This window comes from Mchenga conophoros, linkage group LG16, assembly GCF_057382185.1.
Source record: "Mchenga conophoros isolate Kocher_MC1m ecotype Shallow Benthic linkage group LG16, M_conophoros_male_GT1.1, whole genome shotgun sequence".
In the NCBI taxonomy this organism is placed as follows: Eukaryota; Metazoa; Chordata; class Actinopteri; order Cichliformes; family Cichlidae; genus Mchenga; species Mchenga conophoros.
In genome coordinates this window covers 3,862,943-3,888,818 of record NC_140541.1, presented here as the reverse complement: position 1 = coordinate 3,888,818, position 25,876 = coordinate 3,862,943, and the positions used below count along the sequence as shown (strand labels likewise).

General features: G+C 44.3%; 1 protein-coding gene across 1 annotated transcript in view; it reads left to right on the top strand.

Moving 5' to 3' along the window:
• Positions 1–25,876, top strand: part of ttn.2 (titin, tandem duplicate 2) — a 217,356-nt gene that overhangs the window by 129,307 nt on the left and 62,173 nt on the right. The window contains exons 146-184 of the mRNA XM_085250572.1: positions 3,130–3,432; positions 3,534–4,076; positions 4,186–4,488; positions 4,757–4,913; positions 5,040–5,182; positions 6,448–6,566; positions 6,679–6,856; positions 7,022–7,306; positions 7,391–7,684; positions 7,793–8,092; positions 8,251–8,559; positions 8,696–8,922; positions 9,023–9,337; positions 9,451–9,565; positions 9,700–10,008; positions 10,098–10,279; positions 10,470–10,599; positions 10,709–10,860; positions 11,103–11,250; positions 11,345–11,565; positions 13,033–13,129; positions 13,337–13,633; positions 14,118–14,417; positions 14,783–15,097; positions 15,335–15,558; positions 17,629–17,779; positions 17,867–18,148; positions 18,287–18,589; positions 19,075–19,380; positions 20,357–20,638; positions 22,051–22,238; positions 22,459–22,570; positions 22,677–22,815; positions 23,616–23,779; positions 23,866–24,017; positions 24,183–24,339; positions 24,449–24,730; positions 24,966–25,265; positions 25,527–25,820. Of these exons, the coding sequence (XP_085106698.1) occupies positions 3,130–3,432; positions 3,534–4,076; positions 4,186–4,488; positions 4,757–4,913; positions 5,040–5,182; positions 6,448–6,566; positions 6,679–6,856; positions 7,022–7,306; positions 7,391–7,684; positions 7,793–8,092; positions 8,251–8,559; positions 8,696–8,922; positions 9,023–9,337; positions 9,451–9,565; positions 9,700–10,008; positions 10,098–10,279; positions 10,470–10,599; positions 10,709–10,860; positions 11,103–11,250; positions 11,345–11,565; positions 13,033–13,129; positions 13,337–13,633; positions 14,118–14,417; positions 14,783–15,097; positions 15,335–15,558; positions 17,629–17,779; positions 17,867–18,148; positions 18,287–18,589; positions 19,075–19,380; positions 20,357–20,638; positions 22,051–22,238; positions 22,459–22,570; positions 22,677–22,815; positions 23,616–23,779; positions 23,866–24,017; positions 24,183–24,339; positions 24,449–24,730; positions 24,966–25,265; positions 25,527–25,820 (9,078 nt within the window). The remainder of the gene's footprint in view (positions 1–3,129; positions 3,433–3,533; positions 4,077–4,185; positions 4,489–4,756; positions 4,914–5,039; positions 5,183–6,447; positions 6,567–6,678; positions 6,857–7,021; positions 7,307–7,390; positions 7,685–7,792; positions 8,093–8,250; positions 8,560–8,695; positions 8,923–9,022; positions 9,338–9,450; positions 9,566–9,699; positions 10,009–10,097; positions 10,280–10,469; positions 10,600–10,708; positions 10,861–11,102; positions 11,251–11,344; positions 11,566–13,032; positions 13,130–13,336; positions 13,634–14,117; positions 14,418–14,782; positions 15,098–15,334; positions 15,559–17,628; positions 17,780–17,866; positions 18,149–18,286; positions 18,590–19,074; positions 19,381–20,356; positions 20,639–22,050; positions 22,239–22,458; positions 22,571–22,676; positions 22,816–23,615; positions 23,780–23,865; positions 24,018–24,182; positions 24,340–24,448; positions 24,731–24,965; positions 25,266–25,526; positions 25,821–25,876) is intronic.

Genomic DNA, 25,876 nt, shown 5'->3' with positions numbered 1-25,876 from the left:
GCCCCCGATGAAGCCAACAGAACCACATCATCCGCAAAAATCAGAGATGAGATTCTGAGGCCACCAAAGCGAAAGCCCTCCGCCACTTGGCTGCGCCTATAAATCCTGTCAATAAAAATTATGAACAGAACCGGAGACAAAGGGCAGCCCTGGCGGAGCCCATCACCCACCGGGAACGAGTCCGACTTATTGCCGGCAATGCGAACCAAGCTCTTGCAACGGTTGTATAGGGATCGAATGGCCCGTAGCAATGGGCCAGACACCCCATACTCCCGCAACACCTCCCACAGGACACCCCGAGGGACACGGTCGAATGCCTTCTCCAAGTCCACAAAACACATGTAGACTGGTTGGGAAAACTCCCATGCACCCTCAAGTATCCTCGAGAGGATAAAGAGCTGGTCCAGTGTTCCGCGACCAGGACGAAAACCGCATTGTTCCTCCTGTATCCGAGGTTCGACTAGCGGACGAACTCCCCTCTCCAGCACCCTGGCATAGACTTTCCCAGGGAGGCTGAGGAGTGTGATCCCCCTGTAGTTGGAACACACCCTCCGGTCCCCCTTCTTAAAGATGGGGACCACCACCCCAGTCTGCCAGTCCACAGGTACTGCCCCTGATCTCCACGCAACATTGCAGAGGTGTGTCAACCAGGACAGCCCTACAACATCCAGAGCCTTCAGGAACTCGGGGCGGACCTCATCAACACCAGGGGCTCTGCCACCAAGGAGTTGTTTAACTGCCTCAGTGACCTCGCCCCCGGAAATTGGCGGGTCATTCCCCTCATCCCCAGACTCTGCTTCCTCCTCGGAAGACATGTCAGTGGGATTAAGGAGGTCCTCAAAGTATTCCTTCCACCACCTGACAATTTTCTCAGCCGACGTCAGCAGCGCTCCGCCAGCACTATACACAGTGCAGGTAGAGCACCGCTTTCCCCTCCTGAGACGCCTGACGGTTTGCCAGAATCTCTTCGAGACAGTCCGAAAGTCTTTTTCCATGGCCTCTCCGAACTCCTCCCACACCCGAGTTTTTGCTTCAGCCACTGCCTGAGCCGCATTCCGCTTGGCCTGTCGATACCTGTCAGCTGCCTCCGGAGTCCCACAGGCTAACCAAGCCCGATAGGACTCCTTCTTCAGCCTGGTGGCTCCCTTCACCTCAGGTGTCCACCATTTGGTTCGGGGATTACCACCACGGCAGGCACCAACCACCTTGCGGCCGCAGCTCAATGCAGCAGCTTCGGCAATGGAGACGCTGAACATGGTCCATTCGGACTCAATTTCCCCAGTCTCCCTCGGAATGCTGTTGAAGCTCTGCCGGAGGTGTGCGTTGAAGATCTCGCGGACTGGGGCCTCTGCTAGACGTTCCCAGCACACCCTCACTACGCGTTTAGGTGCACCGGGTCTGTCCAGCGTCCTCCCCCGCCACCTGATCCAACTCACCACCAGGTGGTGATCAGTTGACAGCTCAGCCCCTCTCTTTACCCGAGTGTCCAGAACATATGGTCGCAGGTCTGGTGATACGATTACAAAATCGATCATCGACCTACGGCCTAGAGCGTCCTGGTGCCACGTGCACTTATGGACACTCTTATGTTCGAACAGGGTGTTCGTTATGGCCAAACTGTGATTAGCACAGAAGTCCAATAACAAAGCACCGCTCGGGTTCAGATCAGGGAGGCCGTTCCTCCCAATCACGCCCCTCCAGGTCTCGCTGTCGTTACCCACGTGAGCATTGAAGTGTCCCAGCAGGACAACAGAGTCTCCAGATGGAGCACCTTCCAGCACCCCCCCCCCCCCCCCCCCCCCCCCCAGGGACTCTAGGAAGGCTGGGTACTCCGAACTGCCACTCGGCGCATAAGCGCAGATGACAGTCAGGACCCGTTCCCCGACCCTAAGGCGCAGGGAACAAACCCTCTCGTCCACCGGGAAAAACCCCAAAGTACCGGCAGCAAGCCGAGGAGATATTAGAATACCCACCCCAGCCCGCCGCCTCTCACCAGGGGCAACTCCAGACTGAGACAGAGTCCAGCCCCTCTCCAGGAGACTGGTTCCAGAGCCCAAGCCATGTGTAGAGGAGAGCCCGACTATATCTAGCCGGTACCTCTCAACCTCACGCACTAACTCAGGCTCCTTCCCCACCAGAGAGGTGACATTCCATGTCCCTATTGCCAGTCTTGGCAGCCGGGGGTCAGTCCGCCAGGGCCTCCGCTCCTGGCCGCCACCCGGCACACAATGCACCCGACCCCTATGGCGCCTCCTGCGGGTGGTGGGCCTGCGGGAGGATGGGCCCATGTCTCCTCTTCAGCTTGTCACCGAGCAGAAACGGAAGCTGGAAGCATGTAAATATAATAATAATAATAATAATAATAATAATAATAATGGATTGCATTTATATAGCGCTTTTTCGAGAACCTCAAAGCGCTTTACAATTCCACTATTCATTCACTCTCACATTCACACACTGGTGGAGGCAAGCTACAGTTGTAGCCACAGCTGCCCTGGGGCAGACTGACAGAAGCAAGGCTGCCATATCGCGCCATCGGCCCCTCTGGCCAACACCAGTAGGCAAGCAGGGTAAAGTGTCTTGCCCAAGGACACAACAACCCGGACAGAGAGCCCAGGGATCGAACCGGCGACCTTCCGGTTACAGATGCGATTCCCAACCCCCTGAGCCACGGTCGCCCGTTAATAATAATAATAACCACTGCAGCCTGACGAGCCCAGCTGTAAGTAAGCTATTAAGACTCGACTGTACACCGTGTTCCTGTTTTCCTCTGAAACAATAAGTTCTGTTGGAGCAGCCTTTCAACGCCTCTCTGTCTGAAACTTGACCCAGACAACAAAGTAAAGCTTGTTTTCAGCTACGAGCCCGACACGAACCCGACGTATCAGCCAGAGGTCCCTGTACTACAGTTCGGAGCCACGGACCTGTTTTATATATGCGCAGAATAGTTTTCTATACGAGATCGCTGCAAAAAGTGCAGCCTTACCTAATGTCCACCTACTGTTACTCATTTATATCAAGATTCTAGTTGGTGTTGGTATGAAAATGAATATTTAGTTTTCCTAAGTTTTCAATGTTTGACATTTTGCTTCCAAGAGAAATCTAACTGAATGCAAAATCTTGTTCCAGATGCTCCTGACCCACCAGTGGATGTGGAAACCCACAACCCAACATCCAGTACTGTTACTCTAACCTGGAAGCCTCCCATGTATGATGGTGGCTCCAAAATCATGGGCTACATCCTAGAGAAGCAGCAGAAAGGAGAGGACAAGTGGGAGAGGTGCAATGACTTCCTGGTGCCTGTAGTATCCTACACCGTCAGAGGATTGATTGAAGGAAAGAACTTCACCTTTAGAGTCAGAGCTGAAAATGCTGCTGGGATCAGTGAGCCATCACGCAACACGCCATTTATCAAGGCCGCTGATGCCATTGGTATGTATCAGCTGTGTGGTCTCGTTCTCTCTCGATCTATCTCTCACTTTCTTTATTTCTAGGTACGCATTTCGGTTTGTCTGATTTTATTTCTCTCTTAGATCCTCCAAAGGTTTTCCTGAGTGGCAGCTTGCAGTCTGGTCTCGCCGTGAAGCGAGGCTACGAGATCTGCCTGGATGCCAACATTTCAGGATCTCCGTACCCTCAGATCACCTGGTACTGGAACAACCAATCAATTCAGCCTGAGCCACTCCGGAAGAGACCTGAAAAACCCCTGAAGAAGAAGGTGGAAAAGAAGGAAGAGGAAAAGAAGGAGGAAAAGGAGAAAGAAGAGGGGACAGCTGAGAAGAAAGAGGAGAAGGAGGGAGAGGTGAAAGAACCTGAGGAAAAAGAAGGCGAGGTGAAAAAAGAAGGCGAGGTGAAAAAAGAAGGCGAGGTGAAAAAGGAGGAGGAAGTTCCACAACCAGAGGTCGAGGAGCCAGACTACCCCACCATAAATGAACGCCTGGCCATCGACAATAGCCACAAGGGTGTATCCTCTATCGCTATCAGGGACTCGATTCGCCCTGATCATGGTGTCTACATGGTGAAGGTGGAGAACGACCATGGCATTGCCTCGGCAACCTGCGAGGTCAACATACTCGGTGCGAGTTCTTTTGTGTTTTCTATAACCAAAGCTTTATACTTTAAAGCTAATCATGTGTTAAAAAAAGATACAAAAAGTTCAAATCTGAACATTTATTCTGTCTACAGATACTCCCGGGCCTCCCGTAAACTTTAGATTCGAGGAGGTGAGGAAGAACTCTGTGATCTGCAAGTGGGATCCCCCTCTGGATGATGGTGGCAGCGAGATTCTCAACTACACCCTGGAACAGAAAGACAACTCCAAGCTGGAGATTGGTTGGAGCACCGTTACCGCAATATTGAAAGGATGTCGTTACTTGGTGCCCAAACTCATTGAAAAGAAGGAGTACATCTTTAGGGTCGTGGCTGAGAACAAGTATGGTGCAGGCCCACCCTGTGTCTCCAAACCGGTCATTGCCAAGAATCCTTTTGGTATGGGTGCATTTATTATTATTCTGGTCTATGCTGTAAGCTAGTTTTTGGTTTTGTTTTATTTGTTTGTTGTTTTTTTCAGCTTGGTTTGTAAAGTTTTAAAGCACAAAAATGTTTGTAACTGATTAAAGGTCAACTGAAATTAAATATATGTCATTATGTAGATTAATTAACAGATAACTGTGCTATTAATGAACTTAAAGGTATATAAACAATAGTAACATACCACTTATTTTTGTTCTGCTATTTCATCTCGGTATGTCCTTAGAACCTCCCGAAGCACCTGATAAACCACAAGTTGATGACATCACAGCCAATAGCATGCTGGTCACATGGAATGAACCAAATGATAATGGCAGCCCCATCTTGGGATACTGGGTGGAGCGCCGTGAGATCAACAGCTCACACTGGGCACGTGTAAATAGGTGAGAAAACCATACAATGTAACCATTTTCTTTCTTTCTTTTCCAATTTGCAACAAGACACATGAAAGTGCATATTGGCTTGTGTGAGGGTAATAACAAAGCCTTCATGGTACCTTTGGTCTTCAGGAACATCATCCCTGTCCCTGAGCTAAATGTTGAAGGTCTGATCGAGGGGCTGACTTACATCTTTAGAGTTGCTGCCGAAAACCAGGCCGGCCCTGGAAAGTTCAGTGTTCCCTCTGAACCCAAGACTGCCCAGCCAGCAATTTGTACGTAAACTGTTCTAAATCCTTTGTTCGACAGAACTGTGAGTTGTCACTAAATGTTTTATTCTTAGTTATATCCATCTATAACATTTATTTAATATTTGAAAAATGAGCAACTGGCAATTTTTAGAATTTAGAAGTATGAAGAAGAAAAAGTTATGGTAAAATTATTTGCTCCTTTTAAGATTTTCTTTTGGGTTTTTTTTAATACTTGTCACATTTATATGTTTCAGATAAAATTTCAAACAAATTTTAATATTAGAAATTGGTAACCTGAGTAAATAGAAAATATTTTTTAAAAGATTATTTCATTCACATTCACATTACAGGGCCTCGAAAGAGTCCTGTATTGTTATTTTTCATCACTACCTCCCTGAGTCGGGAGGGGATCATTGGTGCGTGTGCTGCCTTCCTTGGATGTGGTAGTCGTTTGTCAGGTTCTCTCCGGAATCGAACCCTGATTCCCCATTATCTGTGGTCAAACATGGCAGGCAGATAAAGTGCCATCGAAAGTTAATATGGCAAGCATTCGAATGAGACATCGCCGCCGTGGAGGGAAAGGGTTACAGTTTAACATTTTGAAGAGTCCTGTTGCATCTGGCATAAAATGAGCAAATGAATGGAACCATGAATTCTCTTCTCTACTAGAAAATCCTGAAAGAGAATATTCAGCCATCACTTTGTGCCCTGAAGCTCAAGCGCACCCAGGTTATGGAGCAGTACGATGATACAAAACACACCAGCAAGTTCACGTTTGGATGGCCTAAAAAGCCCAACTGAAGGTTTAGGAGTAGCCAAGAGTAACTCCAGACTTAAAACATATAGAAATGGATTGACATGACTTCAAACAGGGCAATATGGCTGAATTCAAACATATCTGCAAAGAAGAGTAGACCAAAATTCTTCCACACCAATATAAAAGATTCATTGCCAGTTATTGCAAACACCTGATTGCAGTTCTTGCTGCGAGAGGTGGTAGAACCAGCTGTTAGGTTCACTTTTTCATATAGGGCCAGGTAGGTTTGGATTCTTGTACTAAATGAAATCATCATGAAAAAAACAGCATTTTCTATTTACTTATGTTGTCTTTGTTAAATACAATTTGTTTGATGATCTAAAACATTAGATTAGATGATTTCCAAGTGTTTTTTTGTTTTAGTATAATATTCGAACTGAATTACTTCCTACCTCATCTGGGTATAGTTATTCTCACTGAAATATAGTCAATCGTAGGGTGAGATTCATCTGTGTTTACTTTGACCCTACAGTGCCTCCAGGTCCTCCAGTTGCCCGAGTGGCAGCAACTACTGACCACTCCATCGAAGTTGAGTGGGACCCGCCTGCTGACAATGGAGGTGGGGAAATCCTGGGATATCATGTGGATAAGGTGAAAAAAGTTACTTCTCATAGGTTTTTAACTTTGTTTTTGAGATTCTGTCATGTTAGAAGTTGATTTCAGTCCTGATGGATGTTCTTGTTTGTTTTGTGGTGTTATTCAGGCTATGGCTGGTACCAAGGACTGGTCAAGATCTACGGAACGTCCGTGGAAGACTCGGAACTTCACTGTTTATGGAGTCAGAGAGGGAGCAAAGTACACGGTCAGAGTCATTGCCTGTAATGCTGCTGGAGAGGGAACACCAGGATTCACAGAGTCTGTATTCGTCAGAAATCCTGCAGGTTAGCTGAAAAACTCAGAAATTTTTTTTTAAAAATGTAGAAATTTGAACCAGTGTTCAATTAGATCAAATCTTGTTTAATTTCGTATTGATGTATATCTTCTTCTTCTTGTATTTTATTTGTTTGTTTTTCATTCTTTGCTTCTTTGCTGGTCATCACAAACAGAGATCCCAGTAATTGAATTGGATCTGTCTGTCAAGAATGGCGTCGTGATCAGAGCTGGAGAAAACCTCCTTATACCTGCTACAGTCACAGGTAAACCCTACCCAGCCATCACCTGGACCAAGGATGATGGCAAACCCGACAAAGACCGTGCGGAGATCCTCACTGAGGACAACAACAGCATCTTTTCAGTCAAGAATGTCCAGAGGAAAGACTGCGGAAAATATCAAATCTCCGCTTGCAACCCCAGTGGCATCAAGTCTGCATGGACCAGAGTGGAGGTCATGGGTGAGTCCAGGACGTTAGAATTCAGTCTGAACTTGTAATTAGTTGAACAAATGATCAAACAGGATAATATTGTTTTATTTTCAGATGTCCCGGGACCTGTCACAGACCTGAAGCCTGTTGTTGTCACTCGTAAGATGATCTTTCTGAACTGGGATGACCCTGAAGACGATGGAGGCAGTGACTTGACCGGCTTCCTCGTGGAGCGAAGAGATCCCAAGATGCACACATGGAGGCAACCTGTTGAAACCGCCTCGTCCAAGTGTGAGTGTGTGGGCATTATGGAGGGACAAGAATACCTGTTCCGTGTCATCGCCAAGAACAAATACGGCCTGGGCCCACCTGTTGAGCTAGGACCCATCAAGGCTGTAGACCCACAGGGTGAGTGCTACGTTTATTTTCATTCTATGGATGTTGGGGATTTTGTGTTTAGAAGCAGTGTGAAATGTGGAAGTGTATTTGAAACAAGTTTCTTGTGTGGTTTTGCAGGCCCGCCATCATATCCTGAGAAGTTCCACTACACTGAACGCACAAAGAACTCCATCACGTTCGCCTGGAAACCACCACGTAATGATGGCGGCAGCCCTATCATTGGTTACTTTGTTGAGAAAAAGAGGCAGGACCAGCAGGCCTTTGAGCCCTGCAACACTGAGATCTGTCCCAACATGACTATGACTGTGGAGGGCCTGGATGATGCCTGGATGTACGAGTTCAGAATCAAGTGTGCCAACCTTATTGGAGAGAGTGAGCCATCCATCCCACTGACTGTGGTTATCCAAGATGATGAAGGTAAAGCCTGAAAACTTCTACTTGTTCAAGTAATGGATGGAAGAGTTTTCTCCAGAGAAATGTATATAAAATAAAGAGGTCAACCCTGGTGGACGCTAATAACTTGGCTCATGGCTCATGCATTCTGATTTGGTTGATTTCTGTCTTGCCTTTCTCAGTGTCTCCTGAGATTCACATGCTGAAGCAGTTCAAAGGGGACACCATTACTGTGAAGAAGGGTGAATCCATCGAGATCCCAGCTGATGTCCTGGGACTCCCCATCCCTAAGATTGAGTGGTCTAAGGATGACGTAGTGATCGAGAAGCCTACTGAGACTCTACTGATGGAGACAAATGTGACTGGCAGAATGAATTGCAAGACCATGCTGTCTATCCCAGCAGCCAACAGGAGGGACCGTGGCAGTTACACTGTGGCTGCCTCCAACAACATGGGTTCAGCCACGCACACGGTCTATGTCATGGTGCTTGGTGAGTTGAAATCATGTCACTGTGGTGGTACTTTATAACATAAAATATGGTGTTATGTTATTAGTTATGCTAGTTCTGTTTGTATCAGAGTAACCAGCTGACAGTGTCCTGACTGAACTCATGCTCTTCTCTTCAGACCGACCAACTCCACCAAGGAAAGTGACAGTAACCAATATCAGAGGTGAGTCCTGCTACCTCAACTGGGACGCACCACTTGATAATGGCGGAAGTGAACTGACCAACTACATCATTGAGAAGAAGGAAGTGGTAACAGAGGTGCCTGAGGTGGAAGAGGGACAGGAAGCTCCACCTGAACCGCAGTGGGAGGAGGTTACAAATAGTATAATTGAGAGAAAATATGGGGTATGTCTTTATAATAGTAGCACCAACTACAAGTTATATTAATAATAATAAATGTAGTCCAATTGGTTTCCAATGGTAACATCACCTACATCTTTTGAAGGTCTGGAACCTGGAAGACAAAAAGACCTACCTTTTCCGGGTACGGGCTGAGAACCGCTACGGTAAATCTGATCCCTGCACAACTGAGGAAGTTCAAATTATAGACCCCTTCGGCCTTCCTGGCCCTCCAGAGAAACCAACAATTGCAGAGTACTGCAAGACCTCCATGACTCTAACCTGGGAACCTCCCAGAGATAATGGAGGCTCCACGATTATTGGTTACTGGCTGGAAAAAAGAGAGAAAGGTACTGCTTACTGGGCTAAAGTCAATAAGATGCCCATCACAAAGAGGGGCATGAAAGGCTGGGAGTACCAGGTGAGCTGTGGGGCTTTCTAGTAATTTTAGCATTTATTTTAAGGAAAGCACTGCCTCGGTGTGTACAACTCCTTGTTTAGAAATTGAATACTGTTGCATTATGTGTCTCTCAGGTGACACGTCTGTTTGAAGGAACAGAGTACGAGTTTAGGGTCGCAGCCTGTAATTCAGCAGGAACCGGACCTTTCAGTGGACCATCTGACTCTGCCTTTGCTGTTGACCCTCTCAGTAAGTAAAGGACAATGCATGTCTTTTTAAAACCCACCAGCTTACTTAAGTCTGGTGTTGGCCACCAGATTCAGGGGGATGATGAATGATAGAATTTGGATACTTTTTTCACATTCTGTTGTTTTTCCCTGCAGCTCCTCCAAGCATGCCTGCTGCTCCCGAGGTGGCCGATAAGACAAAACACAATGTCACACTCTCCTGGAAACCACCAGAGAGTGATGGTGGCAGTCCCATCAAGGGCTACATTATCCAGATACAGGATGAGGGGACATCAGAGTGGGTGAGAGTAAATGATCCTGAAACCCTGCACCCCACTACTGAGTTTACAGTGCCAAGCCTCCGCGAGCTGAAGCGCTACCGGTTCAGGATCATTGCTGTCAATGACATTGGAGAGTCTGATCCCAGCCCCCGCACTAGTGAAGTTCTTATTGAGGATGTCCAACGTATGTCTGAATTTAAAGTAATTTTCCCTACAATAAGTAGATACTGTGTATTTCATCCACTGATGTGTTTATCAATTCCTACTCAACAGTTCCACCTTCAATCACACTTGATGTGATGGCAGATGACCTGGTTTCCATCCGTGCTGGAGATCCCATTAGAATCCCCACCACCATCAAAGGCCGGCCCACTCCTAAGGTAACCTGGGACTTTGACGGCAAAGCCAAGTCGCACAAGAAAAACAAACTCCACACACTGCCTGTGGACTCTGAGGTGAGACCTTAATACCACATTTTCAGGAAAAAAAAAATCACCTTTCTGAAGAGTTCTTGCCCTTCTTTCCCTTATTTTTCACTTGTCTGTTACAATTTTATGAAACCATTGCATTTTTATGTTTGTGTTTGTATATCTTACAAAATACATAAGACAATTCTTTAAATATTTTTTTGTTTTGCTTGTTCAGGTGGAGTCCACAGACACCACTTCTGTTGTGACTATACCTGTCAGTCTGAGGACTCACTCTGGACGTTACACCATCACAGCCAAGAACAAGTCTGGACAGAAACACCTCAACATCAGGGTCATTGTCCTCGGTATGTTTGTGACTTTTTTTTAAGAGAAGCATACTTATAGATGACTAGCAATGGCAGAGTGGCATCTTTTTCCTGTGTCCTAAATGTTTTACTGTGCTTGTGCCTGCAGATGTTCCCGGACCTCCAAAGGACTTAAAGATTACTGACATCACCCGATCAACCATGAGGCTGATCTGGAAGCTCCCCAATACAGATGGAGGAGAGCGAATCAAGAGTTACTTTATTGAGAAGAAATCTGTGACCGACAAGGCCTGGACCAAGGTAAACATCACCTTGTTGTCAGTTTCTCTATTCTATTTTGCTAAGTTTCAAAAGTAATGTATGGAAATAGTCCCTTTGATTAGATGTTGCAGGAATGGATAGAGACTCCCAGGCTAAATAGTAAGCTGCTTCTATGATTCTAATATGTCCATGACTCAGAAGCACTAGATATAACAGCTAAGTTTAACTTTAAGATTCTGCTGTTTGTGATTGATTAGCTGCGTTTTTTGCTTTGTTATCAGGTTAATGTAGCCTGTGCTAGCCAGGCCTACGTGGTGCCAGGACTGCTAGAGGGTCAGGACTACCTGTTCAGAGTGCGAGCAGAGAACCGATTGGGATTCGGCCCGTTCACTGTCACCACTGAACCTGTCCGGGCCAGAGACCCCATCTGTGAGGACTTGTTTGGAATTTCAGCTCCAGATATGCAGCACATACTTCCAAAGTTTATATGAATTGCCCTAACATTAACCATCCTCTTTCTCAGACCCACCTGACCCCCCCACCAAGCTGAAGGTTAACCTGGTGACAAAGAACACTGTCACCTTGAGCTGGGAGGCTCCCAAAAATAATGGTGGCTCTCCTGTGAAGCATTACATCATTGAACGATTGAGCTGGGACACCACCGGCAAGGAGAAAGAGACCTGGAAACAGTGCAACAAGAGAGATGTGGAAGAGCTCACCTTCGTGGTGGAGGATCTCAAAGAGGTCAGGCTTTCCTCTTCAAAGTATTCCTCCATGTACTGCTTGTTTCCTGTATTAATTAGAATCACATTTATGAATACATGGCTGGAGAAAGGCATATTTTAAATGTCACTTTTTGTCCTAGTTTTAAGATTGATCATTTTCTTTCTGGAAGTTATTTAAGATGATTTCTAGAAAACTCAAACTGATAACTGATGAAAATGTAATGCAATAAAAGTTGATTCTGTTCATCGGGGTGTAGCGTTTTCAGTGGGAGAAACGTTTCGTCACTCATCCAGCTGACGTCTTCAGTCTCAGCTGACTGCAGGTTTCCCACCTTATAAACAGGAAATTTGCCCAATAACTGAAACAAGCACCACCAGTGAAAAATGGTCAGTTTCAAGATCATTAATATGCAAATTCTCATGACCACTGATCAATGGCCATGAGTCCCATTCACAGAGAGTTGGGGAATGGCTGCAATCACAGCATTGTAAGATGGTGACAGATGTACCCTTAGGCCCCCTCCTCGATTCAGAGATGGTCTTTCCCTTTTCACGTAAATGGCCTCCTTGACTCCGCCCTCAAACCAGCGTCCCTCCCTGTCCAGGATGTTACATCCTCATCCTTGAAAGAGTGTCCACTGGCCTGTAGGTGTAAATAGACTGCAGAGTCCTGGCCTGACGAGGTGGCTCTTCTGTGTTGTGCCATCCACTTAGCCCAGGGGTGGGCAATTCCAGGCCCCAAGGGCCGGTGTCCTGCAGGTTTTAGATCTCACCTTGGGTCAACACACCTGAATCACATGATTAGTTCGTTACCAGGCCTCTGGAGAACTTCAGGACATGTTGAAGAGCTAATTTAGCCATTTAAATCAGCTGTGTTGGTTCAAGGACACATCTAAAACCTCCAGGGACACCGGCCTGGAATTGCCCACCCCTGTCTTAGCCAGAGGTTGTTTGTTTTCCCTGATGTATAAATCCTGGCATTCCTCCTGGCACGTAACAGCGTACACTATGTTACTCTGTTTGTGTCGGGGGACCCGATCCTTGGGGTGGACCAATTTTTGGCAAAACTCTTCTCCCACTGAAAACGTTACCTCCAGATGAACAGAATCAGCTTTTTGGGATTTCCTTAGCTGGATGATCAAGGATGCATTAAGATATAATGCAATAAAGATTGCTTCTTTTACTTTAAAGTTTTTTAAGATGATTAATATTTAGTGCATAATCTTTAACCCACTCTATCTCTTTGCGATGTTACTGTCATTTTAACTTGTATTTCTCCAACACAAAATTTGAGAATTAAGCCAAAATGTATCCTGCAGAGAGAGTTGCTTCTGAAGGACATCTATATTTTTTACAAAAAAAACTAACAACAAAAAATAACAGGAGAGGATAAAACCTGAGCTTTCAGCCCACTTTCCACAGTGATTTGGGAATTTCTACTGGAATTTTACCCAAACTTTGTGTTGACTGTCTTGTTAATCTACAGGGAGGAGAATATGAGTTCAGAGTAAAAGCTGTAAATGCTGCTGGACCCAGCCGACCCTCTGCCACCATTGGACCCATGGTCATCAAGGATCAGACATGTGAGCAACAGCCTCTTCAGCCAATGACAGGCTACTCATATTCCACTCTATTTGACCAGCACGTTTGTTTTTTCAGTCAAATATTCATAGGGGCTGTTTCACGAACATCTGTGGGTGCCTGAGAATGTTGCATTCAGTTAACTTTATGATGGTGATTAACAAACAGTTTGTTTTGTCGATCATAACAAACGGATCATCTCTCTGCAGGTCCGCCCACTATTGAACTACGTGAGGCTATGGAGGGAGAGGAGGGCTGTGACATCAGCATTGTCGCAAAAGTTAGCGGCTGTCCGTTCCCCAGCCTCGTTTGGCACAAAGCCAGTCTGGACAAACCTGAGGAGAAGTCTGCCATTCAGTATGACCAACACATCAACAAACTAGTAACCCAGGATAAGTGCACCCTTCTAATACAGCAAGCCAGCAGGCATGACAGCTCACTCTACAGCCTGACCGCCACTAATAGTCTGGGCACTGTTTGCAAGGGCATCAAGCTCTCAGTGTTTGGTAAGAAATTCAACCTAAAGATGTTACATGTGTCTTTTCGACTCTTAAAAAATATTTGGATTTTATTTCTCAACAAAGCTGAATCACAGCAAACCATATTTCTCATCAGATAATTTAATTTAAAGGCAACAGCAGTACAAGTTTCATTACCAGACGCTTGGCCTGGCAGAGCGCTGTGTCACCTTCAAATCAACAGCGCTATGCCCGACTCAAAGCCTTTGCAGTATCCAAAGTTCTTTGTCTAAAAAAGTTTGTAATGTTCAATTAAAAACAGCAATCTTCAGAGAGAATGAGAATGTCATTTTGTCCACTTGTATTTTGAAACAGAGACTCAGTTTATTCAAATTGTGTGATGTTCTCAAATCAAGGTTAAAAGTCTCGTAGCAGTTTAATTATCAGGTGATAGCAGGTTTGATCACTGGTTGAAGTGATTTCCAGGTCTCTTCAGATATACATATATGACTCAGCCTCCCTCCCTATGTAGGGCCTCCCGGTCCCCCAGTCGGACCAGTCAAGTTCACGGAGGTGTTTGCAGAAAGAATAGGCCTCGCCTGGAACCCTCCCATCGATGACGGTGGATCTAAGATCACCAACTACGTGGTTGAGAAGCGTGAGGAGAACAGGAAATCGTGGGTCCATGTCTCCAATGATCCCAAAGAGTGTACCTATGTGGTAACCCGGCTGACCGAGAACCATGAGTATGAGTTCAGAGTCATGGCTCAAAACAAGTTTGGAGTAGGCCCACCACTGGTCAGTGATCCAGAGAAGGCCAGAAATCTCTTCAGTGAGTTTAGACCATCACGTCTTCACCCTCATTACACAAATGAGGACAAATAACTTGTATTACACTTTGTTAATATTATCTATTACATGTTAAATTATTTATTTACGGTCCACTTACTGCATAACTTACCGTCATCATTTTCTAATATTAAAAAAACTACTGTCAGTTCTATGGTTTTATATATCAGGATATATTAAAAAAAGAAATTGGCCTTTAACAGGCCAAACATAGACAATATTACATATTACACTGTGTCACTAACACCCACAGCTCTAGAGGATTCTGATCTGTCTGTCTGGTAATTCATAGACAAATGATGTATTGATTATGGGTGGATCGTGGATAACAGCCCTGTCCTCTTGCAGCTGTCCCCGGTCAGTGTGAGAAGCCCACTGTGACCGAAGTCTGTCTGGAGTCAATGACTGTCAACTGGGAAGAACCCAAGTACGATGGCGGGTCCCCCGTCACTGGCTACATCATCGAGAAGAAGGAGACCACTGCCAAGCGCTGGATCCGTGTCAACCGTGAGCCCATTAGGGCACTGCCACTGGGCAACAACTGGGATGTCACTGGGCTACTGGAAGGGGCCCTATACCAGTTCAGGGTCATTGCTGTCAATGCTGCTGGCTGTGGACTGCCCAGTATACCTTCTGACCCCATACTCTGCAGAGACCCCATCAGTAAGACAGAAGTTATTATTGTGTTAAAGCATGTTAGCAGCAACATTGCAACAGAGATTAGATCCTGTTAAATGATTCTCGAGCAAAACTAAAATAAATGATCCCAAATGAAATGTCAAACTCCAGACAGCAAATTGTGTTGGTGCTGAAACATGTTTTACCATTGTGTATGCTTCTAATCACATTTGTGATTTAGCAGAAACTGGAGCTTTACAGTATTTCAATTTGTGCATGCAGAGCCTCCTGGACCGCCCACTCCAAAGGTAACAGACTGGACAAAGTCTACAGTTGAGCTCGAGTGGATACCGCCTCTGGTGGACGGAGGGTCAAAAGTCACAGGCTACATTGTGGAGTTCAAGGAGGTGAACAAGGAGGAAGAGGAGAAGAAAGCTCAGAGGAGGCTACTCCTGAGTGTAGCTGAAGAGGAGAAGGAAACAGAAACTGAAGAGGCCTGGGAGAAGGTAAAAAGAGAAACAGATTGTGACCAGGTGTTCGGCGGGGTTATAAAAGAAATCGAAAAATGACAACGCCACCTAGGGGAATTTCACCCCCAGGAAATATACATTTAAGAAAAATAGATAAAAGGAATAAAAAGAGGCCGCACAGATTCGAGGATGCACACCGAGGCAGGTTGGCTCCAATATTAATACAGTTTTATTTACGGTTAAAATAAATAAAATATTAGAAAGCAAAAGGTAGCGTCGTTGTTGACAGTGTCCTCAAGTTAAAAATAAAACAATCATGGAACTTGGACTTACCAGCAGCCGTGGACCCAAAAGAAAATCACACAAAAAGAAAATCACTACAGCCCACCCGGTGCTGTGCAAAAGAAAGTGTGAAAACGACCCCCCACCTGAGGTCCCAGGGCCACTGGCACGTCCTCCGTCCACTGAAATACAACACAGAGCAATACGTTAAAAGAATAAAAGGACACTGAGCGTCAGGCTCGCTACAGATCATAAAAACTAAAACCAACTGTGATTACTTTAATAAAAGACACACACACACACACCAAACTGGAAGGCTTGCGCCCCACGAGTCAAACTACAACTCGTGCTGGTGGTAATTGTCCAGGTTCAAAATAAAATGGGCAGCAAAACACAGCTGATTTCCCACTTACTACTACTTACTTCCGAAAAGAAAACCTAATTTCTGCCATTCAATAGGCTTCTGAACAAATGTAAACTTTTTAACATTATGCAAAATTGCAAAACGCTCAGCTGTGTCTCTAATAAAACCTCTGTAATTTGCTCTGCTTCAGTTCAGCAGCATCAGGTAATGTTCATTTATTGATTAATAGTTTTCTTCCTTCTTTTTTGATCTACTGCAGAATATTTTTGTAAAATCGTTTTTCTGTTTTAGCCTCAGCTACGTTGACACAAAGGCATCTGCTGTGATGCTCACACCTTAGATAAAGTCTCGAAAGTGTCAGCTTCCTTTTTATGGTTATAAAAATATGTAAATGTACTGATCTATGATCTGAATTATACTATTGACTGAGTGTCTGAGGCTAACAGTTACACAGTCATACCAAGACTCTGTCCTGATAGTTTCCACTTTCTCTTTTGTATCAGAGATACTGAGACAATATTCAGGATAAATAACCATGAAAACAATTTATTCAGTTTAGAGGTTTACACATCACATCATTATAATCACAGAGCCCGTTTCACTTGAATCGTCCACTTGATGGCGCAGTAGAGCAAATGAAGCATCACAATGCTTCGAACCATGAGTCGACCGGTTGGATGGAAGCTTCAGTTCATCTCACCATCACTACCTGTAGCTGTCATATGATCTACTCGCTTGCTGATCAATCCGTCGCGGTGTGCCAGCATTTACTGCTGCTTTGCGCCAAACGCACGGGAGGAACGATCCAGAAAAACACCGGCTTAGCTTTATACGGGCTGACAGCACCCTGCAATCAATATGCAGGAGGGTTCCCAATTAACCTAGTTGCGCAGGAGAGAGCGAGGGCGGTAGAGCGAGAGAGAAAGAGGAAAAGACTAACATAAGACACCAATGCATTAAATCTATGAAGAGATAGAGCACTATGGTTGTAATGATGCAGTAAAATAATGTAATCTGTGTATATATGTAAATGGTAAATGGCCTGCATTTGTATAGCGCTTTTCTAGTCCATAGGACCCCAAAGCGCTTTACACTACATTCAGTCATTCACCCATTCACACACACATTCACACACTGGCGATGGCAGCTACATGTAGCCACAGCTGCCCTGGGGCGCACTGACAGAGGCGAGGCTGCCGGACACCACCAGTAGGCAAACACGGGGTTAGTATCTTGCCCAAGGATATTTGGCATGCAGCCAGGATGCAGCCTGGGATCGAACCACTACAGCCACCCACATCTTTACTTTACAGAGTGACATCAGTTGCTCTGAACTCATCTTTAATGTTGTAATGTTGACTTCAGGATTTGAGACATCTCCACAAAGCCAATGAAGATCCAGTATGTAGTGTTTTTAACATGATTAAATGAACGTTAATTTGCATTTCGCCTCTGCCCAGGCAAAGGACACTGAGATCAGAGGAACTAAATTTGTGGTGGCTGGCCTTAAGGAAGGTGGTCTGTACCGCTTCAGAGTCCGAGCTGTGAATGCTGCTGGAGTAGGAGACCCTGGATTAGTGTCTGAGCTAATTGAGGTCAAAGACAGAACAAGTAAGATACAGATCCAACTTTAACATCTGGCAAAGCAATATTTTTTGTCAATAACACAAACGTAAAAATTGTCCCCGTCTCGTGCAGTTCCTCCTGAGATGGATCTTGACGCCTCAGTGAAGGAGAAAATCGTAGTCCATGCCGGTGGCACCATCCGCATTATCGCCTACGTGTCCGGCAAACCTGCCCCACAGATCACTTGGTGCCGGGATGACAGTGAGGTGCCCAAAGAGGCCGTGGTGGAGACGACAGGCATCTCTAATTCACTGGTCATTAAGAACTGCAGACGCCAACACCAGGGCATTTATACACTAAGTGCAAAGAACGAGGGCGGAGAGAGGAAGAAGGCGGTCATTGTTGAGGTCCTGGGTGGGTAATCACATTCACCTCAAACAATTTGAACATGCTGATGCATAAAGAGCTGTCCCATCCACTTTCTTAACCGCGTATCCAAGTAGAATATGGAAGCTTTATGTGCAGAGTCTGACTCCGTCCTTATCTCTACAGACGTTCCTGGACCAGTTGGTCTTCCCTTCGCTGGAGAGAACCTGACCAATGACTCCTGCAAGCTGACCTGGTACTCCCCTGAGGATGATGGCGGCTCAGCCATTACCAACTATATTATTGAGAAGAGAGAGTCAGACCGCATGGGTTGGACCTCTGTATCTTACACAGTGACAAGAAACAATGCTGTAGTACAAGGACTCATCGATGGCAAGGGCTACTTCTTCAGGATTGCAGCTGAGAACATCATAGGCATGGGACCTTTCGTCGAGACCGACAAGATGGTTCTCATCAAAGATCCCATCTGTAAGTCCAACATGTAGTAACCTGAAAGGAAAAGAGTCCCTTATTTAACATTTTAGTTGTAACTTCTTTACAATTTTAAGGGTAATCACCAAACTAGAAAAAACATAATAGGAGTTATTACTGAATTGTTATATACAAAGTTTTTTCTTAAATCCTCATTTCAAAGTTGCAACTATTAGGCATGAAATCTAGAAGACGCTGATTTTATGTTGTTTTAAAAATTAATTAATTCATCAATTAATTATTACAAATTTGTTTTAAATCTATGGAAGCGCAAAAATAGTTTTTCAATTATATACTTTCAATAATTTGAATGTTAATTATAACCTGGAAGTAAATCTTTTTTACAAGTCAACTCCTCACAATTTGTGCAGAATATCTACAGGAAAACAACAACAACCGCTCGTGAGGCACGAAACCCTTTGACAGTCATTTGGGTAGAACAAAAAAAAACTGCTGTCACTCTGTGTTTGTATCTTCTGCAGCTGTCCCAGAGCGTCCTGAGGATCTAATCATCACAGCTATTACCAAAGACTCCATCTCCGTCACCTGGAGACCACCCAAATATGATGGTGGTGCAGATGTGACCAGCTATGTCCTTGAGTCCCGAATGATAGGCCATGACAGCTTTGTGAGAGTAGGCGGAGAGGACAAGCTGGTGGACAGACGGTTCACACTAACTGGGCTGAAGGAAGGCTCAAGCCATGAGTTCAGAGTCTCAGCTGTCAACCAGGTGGGACAAGGCAAACCATCTTTTGCCACCAAACCTGTGCAGTGCAAGGATGAACTTGGTAAGTGACACAACATGACAACATTAATTTTATCATAAAAACTAGTGACTCACCAATGTGAAAACCAAGGATGGTAACTATGATTCAACATTGCTTATGAGGTATAACAGTTGTTTCAGCAAGTTGGTTTTGGGATGTAATTCGAGGTTTGTCAGTGTTTTGCCATGTAATGGCATAAAGAGATGTTTTAATGCTTCAGTTGTCAGCAAAGGCCAGAGCTTGTATGTTTTTATTCAGCCGTTCTATTCTGATAATGGAGATAACTTGAGTTTTCCTGGTCTCACGGATAAACTGATTAGATTCTGATTGTCAAAGATCACGGTTACCTTAATCTCACTAAACATACTTTTGGCCAATATGTTATTTGCTAATTATGAGAAAATTTAATACAAATATCTAAATGGCAGAGTCTCACCGTAGTGTGTGCGGAAGTCTTGTGTTAACCCTGCTTCTCCAAATAATGTGAAAAGACAAAATTATGACATTTTATATTCAAAAGGTCATATTCATGTGTAAAAATACATTTTTAGGTCAGGTTCTTCTAGGTCGTATTTGAGCAAAAGAAGGAAAGTCCAAATATGGTTAGATACTGAACTGATGACATTCACTCATTTTTGAACCCCACCTTCATGTGTACAGATTGTGGGGTTTAAGCTACAGTATGTGTGAACATTCCTGTTGCCTATGTTTGTTCATACAGAATAACTGTAAATATATTTTTATTTTAAGTTATTTTTAAAGGCTTCAATGCATCTGTTGTATGATTTTCAACACACATGGACTGGAACTTGATCTTCGTGGTTGTTGTGGAAATACAATAAACAGGATTAAATAATTTGATATGAAGTAAGAAAATGTGACAAAATGTGCCATTATAACTGTTGTAGGTGTGGAAATGGTCTTTTAAATCAGAGAAAATGATCTAGGGGAAGATTTTCAGCTGATATAATAACTAGCTTAACTGTTACCCCTGCAGAGCCACCGACTCTGGACCTGGACTTCAGGGAAAAGCTCATGGTAAAGGTGGGAGACACCTGCATGCTGTCGGGACGCTACAGTGGCAAACCGGCCCCTGCTATCACCTGGGCAAAGAATGATGAGGACCTGAAGGCAGATGAGGAAATCAGCCTCCACAGCACCACCCACCACCTCAGCCTCAACATCAGCAAGGCCAAGAGAGAACACAGCGGCCGCTATTGTGTCAGCGTGGAGAATGCTGCTGGCACTCGCTCGGGAATCTGCACCATCACTGTGGTCGGTGAGTCACAGCAAAGAGCTAATGACCTGACCAGCTGTGGAACTAACACAACACAAAAGTAGCATTGATCCGAACCAACACCTAACACCAGAAATGAAGGATATGTTAATGGATGTATCGAGATGAGTGATCAGCTGCTTGTACATGACTCAAAATCAAATCAGAGGTTTAAAAACTAAAATTCAGAAAAGGCACTTAAAACAGTGCCTCTGTCTGTCTGAGCAACCCGTTCTCACTCCCAAAGCGTAACATTTTACGCTAGGTGACAAATCGTCACCATATTACGTTTTCGGCTACCCACCACGTTCCTAAATGACGACCTCGGAAAAAGAGGAAATATGAGAACCGTCTGGACTGAACCTACACATGTTCGCTCTTTTTCTTCAAATCACTTAGAAACACGCTATTTAACATCATTAAAGTCCTGGTTAAGGTCAGGAATAAGGTTATGGTCAGGGCTAGGGATAAGGTTAGGTTTAGGGCTGGAATACAGGGCTGGAACGTCTACTACCGCGGGAGCGTCATTGCACTGGATTCCAGCCATAACCCGCCGCGTACCATAAGAACGCCGAAGGTCTCCTTTCGCGTTCCTCAGGAACGCCGCGGGACGTGACAAAACGTCGACATGTTACGCCTCGGGAGTGAGAACGCTCTGGTCTGAGCATTTAAGACCGAATGGCCACGTGTAGTCTGGAAAAAGTCAAGATTTTTTAGACTACTTGGATACACAACACATCAAAATCAGACAGAAAATTAGAGTAGTAAGTATACTGGAGCTGCAATATGGACCATAAGAGAGATTTATGGTATATTATCAGGAAAAATGAGTGACAGATCCACATATGAGGGGCCTGAAAGGCTCTCTCTTTTTAAATACTATAGGAAACAAAAATAAGCAATCTGAGGGTGACGTACTGTTTGGGTAATGTGCAACATATTCAAGATAAGAAGAGGCCTGGTTTTTTCGAGAACTTGTATATAAGGAGGAAAGTTTTTTATTTGATTCTGGGGTTAACAGGGAGCCACTGATGAGAAGCTAATATGAGAACATTATAGCCTCTTTTTCTAGTTTTCTTTTCTCGTTTCTTTTGCTGCATTATTTTGGATCAAGCGAAGGCTTTTGGGGGAACTTAGAACAACCTGATAACTACAGTAACTGAGCCTAGAAGTAAAAAAGGCTTGAACTTGTTTTTTAGAATTACTCTGAAACAGAATGTTTCTATACTGCAGAAATACTAATGCTTTAGACTTTAGATATTTTCCTTTACTTAGCATGTTGAACAAGTAACTGTTTAAATGTGTAATAAATGTTACATTTGAGTATCCCAGTATTATAACCTTTTATAAGCCAAGGCGTGAAAATAAATGAAGATTTTCATGTTGCTGATCGCTGTAAATTATTTTCCTGTCAGACCGTCCTCAGCCACCAGAGGGACCCGTAGAGTTCAACGAAGTCTACAGGAATTACATGGTAATCACCTGGAAGCCGCCTCTGGATGACGGAGGCTGTGCTGTCTCCAACTACATCATTGAGAAGAGAGATACCAACAGAGACCTATGGATGCCTGTCACCTCATCCTGTACCAGAACCACCTGCAGAGTGAGTAGAGATATTTTAAGCACAGAAAATGTTGGAAACAGTGACGAGAAGTGCAAATCTGGGCCAGACTTTTAGTATGCACCTTATATGTAAGAAGATCCTGTGAAAATCTTTGATAAAAAAGTTTGTTTGAAATGCCTGAATTTTTACCATTCTGTTTTTTTATTCTTTTGTTATCAAGACAATAGTACAAAGGCTTTGATTACTAATATCCTTTCAGGTGCCAAAGCTAATCGAGGGCCGGGAGTACATCATTCGTATAATGGCTCAAAACATCTATGGCATCAGTGACCCTCTTCTGTCTACAGAGACTAAAGCTAGAGACATTTTCAGTAAGTGATATTCACAGAGAACGACACACAAAGCCAGCAAGCAATCCGCTTTTGTGTTTATAAAGTAAAAACAGCATGTAATTGCATTTCATTGTGTCTATTACAGAGACACCAGATGCTCCCAAGCAGCCTCTGGTGAAGGAAGTTTACCATGACTCTGCCCTAATCAGCTGGGAGCCACCTGCTGATGGAGGGAAACCAATCACAGGCTACATTGTGGAGAGGAAGGAGACCATGGCCAACAGGTTCATAAATACATATAACACTAATAATTTAGGGCCCAGGCAATGTTTGTAGGCTTTTCTTCTAATTGCTTTTTCGTGTACTTACACAGCCATGACTGGCATGTCAAAGTACACAATCCAGACTTGTAACACGCTTATGAATTATTAACAGCACATTTCAGCTAGTTGTTAAAGTTATTTGTTTTAGTTGCTGATAATGTAACTACTGCTCTGTGAGTGTGTAATGTTTTACCACTGGTCTTGTGTGGTGGGCACCAGTCTGTGGGAGCTATGTCAAACTCTTTCTTCCAGTGTGTGTGTGGCCTCACAAACTCTGATGCCACAGTCAGCCCAATGCCTAATAAATCAAACTTTTTTAGAAAACTGAGATTAAACCTGTTGCAACACAGCAGTGTGGTAGTTAGCTCTGTCACCCCAGAGCAAGAAGGACCCAGGTTTGAGTTTATTTGCCTGCCTTGTCTTTCTATGTGGAGTTTGCATGTTCTCATGCAAACCATGTGTTGTTGTTTTTTTCTGAGTACTCTGGCTTCCTTTATTCCTCAAGTTAAAAAAATTTATGTTATTTATATTTATATAAATGCATTCTTACAAACAAATTGTTAGACTTCATCTGAATTTTCATTTCATTCCATTCGATTTCAGCGTTTTCAGTGGGAGAAACTCATCCAAGAAGTCACGTTGATGAGCAAGGAAATATTTCTCCAACTGAAAACGCATCGTCAAGATGAACAAAATCAACTTTCTGGAATTTACTTAGCTGACATGCATCAAGACATCAGCCTTTATGTTTCTCTTCTCAGGTGGGTTCGCTGCAACACAGAAAGAATCCATCCTAAGGTGGAGTATTGGGTGACCGACCTCCTGAAAGGCTGCGAGTATGAGTTCAGGGTCAGTGCTGAGAATGAAGTGGGAGCTGGAGACCCAAGCCCACCATCTAAACCGGTCTTTGCCAAAGATCCCATTGGTGAGTTGTTCTCTTACAATTACACTCCATGTTATTATTAGTGGATGTAAATGCAGCACAAGAATATTCCTTCTTCTTTTCCCTAGTGAAACCTAGTCCGCCAGTGAATCTAAAGGCTATCGACTTTACCAAAGAGTCAGTTACCCTGTCATGGGAGCCACCCACCGACACTGGCAGAGGAAAAATCTTTGGATACTTGCTGGAGTTCCAGGCAGCTGGAAAGGAGGAATGGCTCAAGGTGAGGAAGTTACCTTGAGCCATTGAGGCGAGAGATATAACATGTAGACCACCCCTACAACTACATTTAACCTTTTAATTTCTTCATTTCAATTCTAATGTTCTTTCTTTCTTTCTTTCTTTCTTTCTTTTTTATTTCACTGAATTTTGTCAATTTGGACAACAGGTGAACCAGACTCCAGACTCCTGCAAAGAAACCAAGTTTAAGGTTATCAACTTGGAAGATGGTGTTTTGTACCGCTTCAGAGTCATGGCTGTCAACGCTGCTGGGGAGTCCAACCCAGCCAACCTTACTGAGCCGATTAGAGTACAGGACAGACTTGGTGAGTTGTTATTTCAGTATCATAGAATGCTACATAATGCTATGTGTGTTGAGGTACTATAGTGTTTGTAGTCATTAATTCTCTCACTTCCTTCTTCTACATCTTTCAGAGCCTCCAGAGTTGATTCTGGATGCCGGAATGACCCGAGAAATTAAAGCCATGGCTGGCACTCATATTGCTCTGATAGCCGGCATCAAAGGTGTCCCATTTCCCACTGTCACCTGGAAGAAGAATGACGCAGAAGTTCCCCCTCGGGCAGATATCGAAACCAACCAGACAGGCACCAAGCTGGAGATGAGGTTCTGCCATCGTGGTGACTGTGGAGATTACACCCTAACTGTGGAGAATCCAGCAGGAACCAAGACTGTCACCTGCACTGTGCTAGTTCTTGGTAAGTACGGAATTATTTGTAGAATTGGATTATTAACTAAAATTCAGTGGTGGTTTGAAGGGACACATCTGGAGCTGAATCGTCTGTGTGGTTTTTAATTTTGAAAAAGTGACTGTGATTAAGCACATTTTATTTTTGTGAGCCATCACCCCTGTGATACAAAGTCAGTTTCATTTTTGTGTCTTCCCCTAATGAAGGATCAGACTTTAGTGATGTTCTTTGTATGTTTCTTCAGACAAACCTGGTCCTGTACAGCACCTCCGTGTGTCTGATGTCAGGAGTGACTCTGCCTACCTGTCCTGGAAAGATCCAGAGGATAATGGTGGTACTCGCATCACTAACTTTGTGGTAGAGAAGAAAGACACAGCTTCCACTCAGTGGGTCCCTGTCTGCTCTACATCAAAGAAACGCAGTATGATGTTGAAGCACCTGATGGAGGGCACGTCCTACTCGTTTAGAGTTGCCGCTGAAAACCAGTTCGGCCGCAGCGAATATGTCGAGACACCAAAGGCCATCAAGGCAATGAACCCACTCTGTGAGTAACAACACAGTGACTATTTATCCTTCAAATTCATCTATATTATTTTGGTGTTGGAAAATTCCACAGATGCTTGTTTAATCATCCAAAATCTTACCTGGCGTAGGGTTTTCTGGCGATGCTATTCCCAGATTATGAACAGAATCAACTTTCTGGGATACTAAAAATAAATTTCCTTAAGCACCAAAGAAAACTGTGTTGCACAAAGAGTGAGTAGTTGAAGCCTGAATCGCTCTCATTTTGCTTTCATCCCTCCAGTCCCTCCTGGTCCTCCCAAAGACCTGCATCATGTTGATGTGGACAAGACTGAGGTATGGTTAGCATGGAACTGGCCTGATCGCAATGGAGGAAGTGAAATCATAGGCTTTCTGGTTGAGTACCAGGAAGAGGGAGAGAAAGAGTGGTATGAATGGAAAACTGTCAGCATCCCTGAGAGTCATGTGACTGGTCTGGAGGAAGGAAAAACCTACCGCTTCAGAGTGAGGGCTGAGAATGCCATTGGCCTCAGCAGACCTGATACCACAGTGCCTATCCTCTGCCAGGAGAAACTAGGTAGGGCAGAAGACAGTATTTGCATGACCCCTATTGGATTTCACATATAACTATAA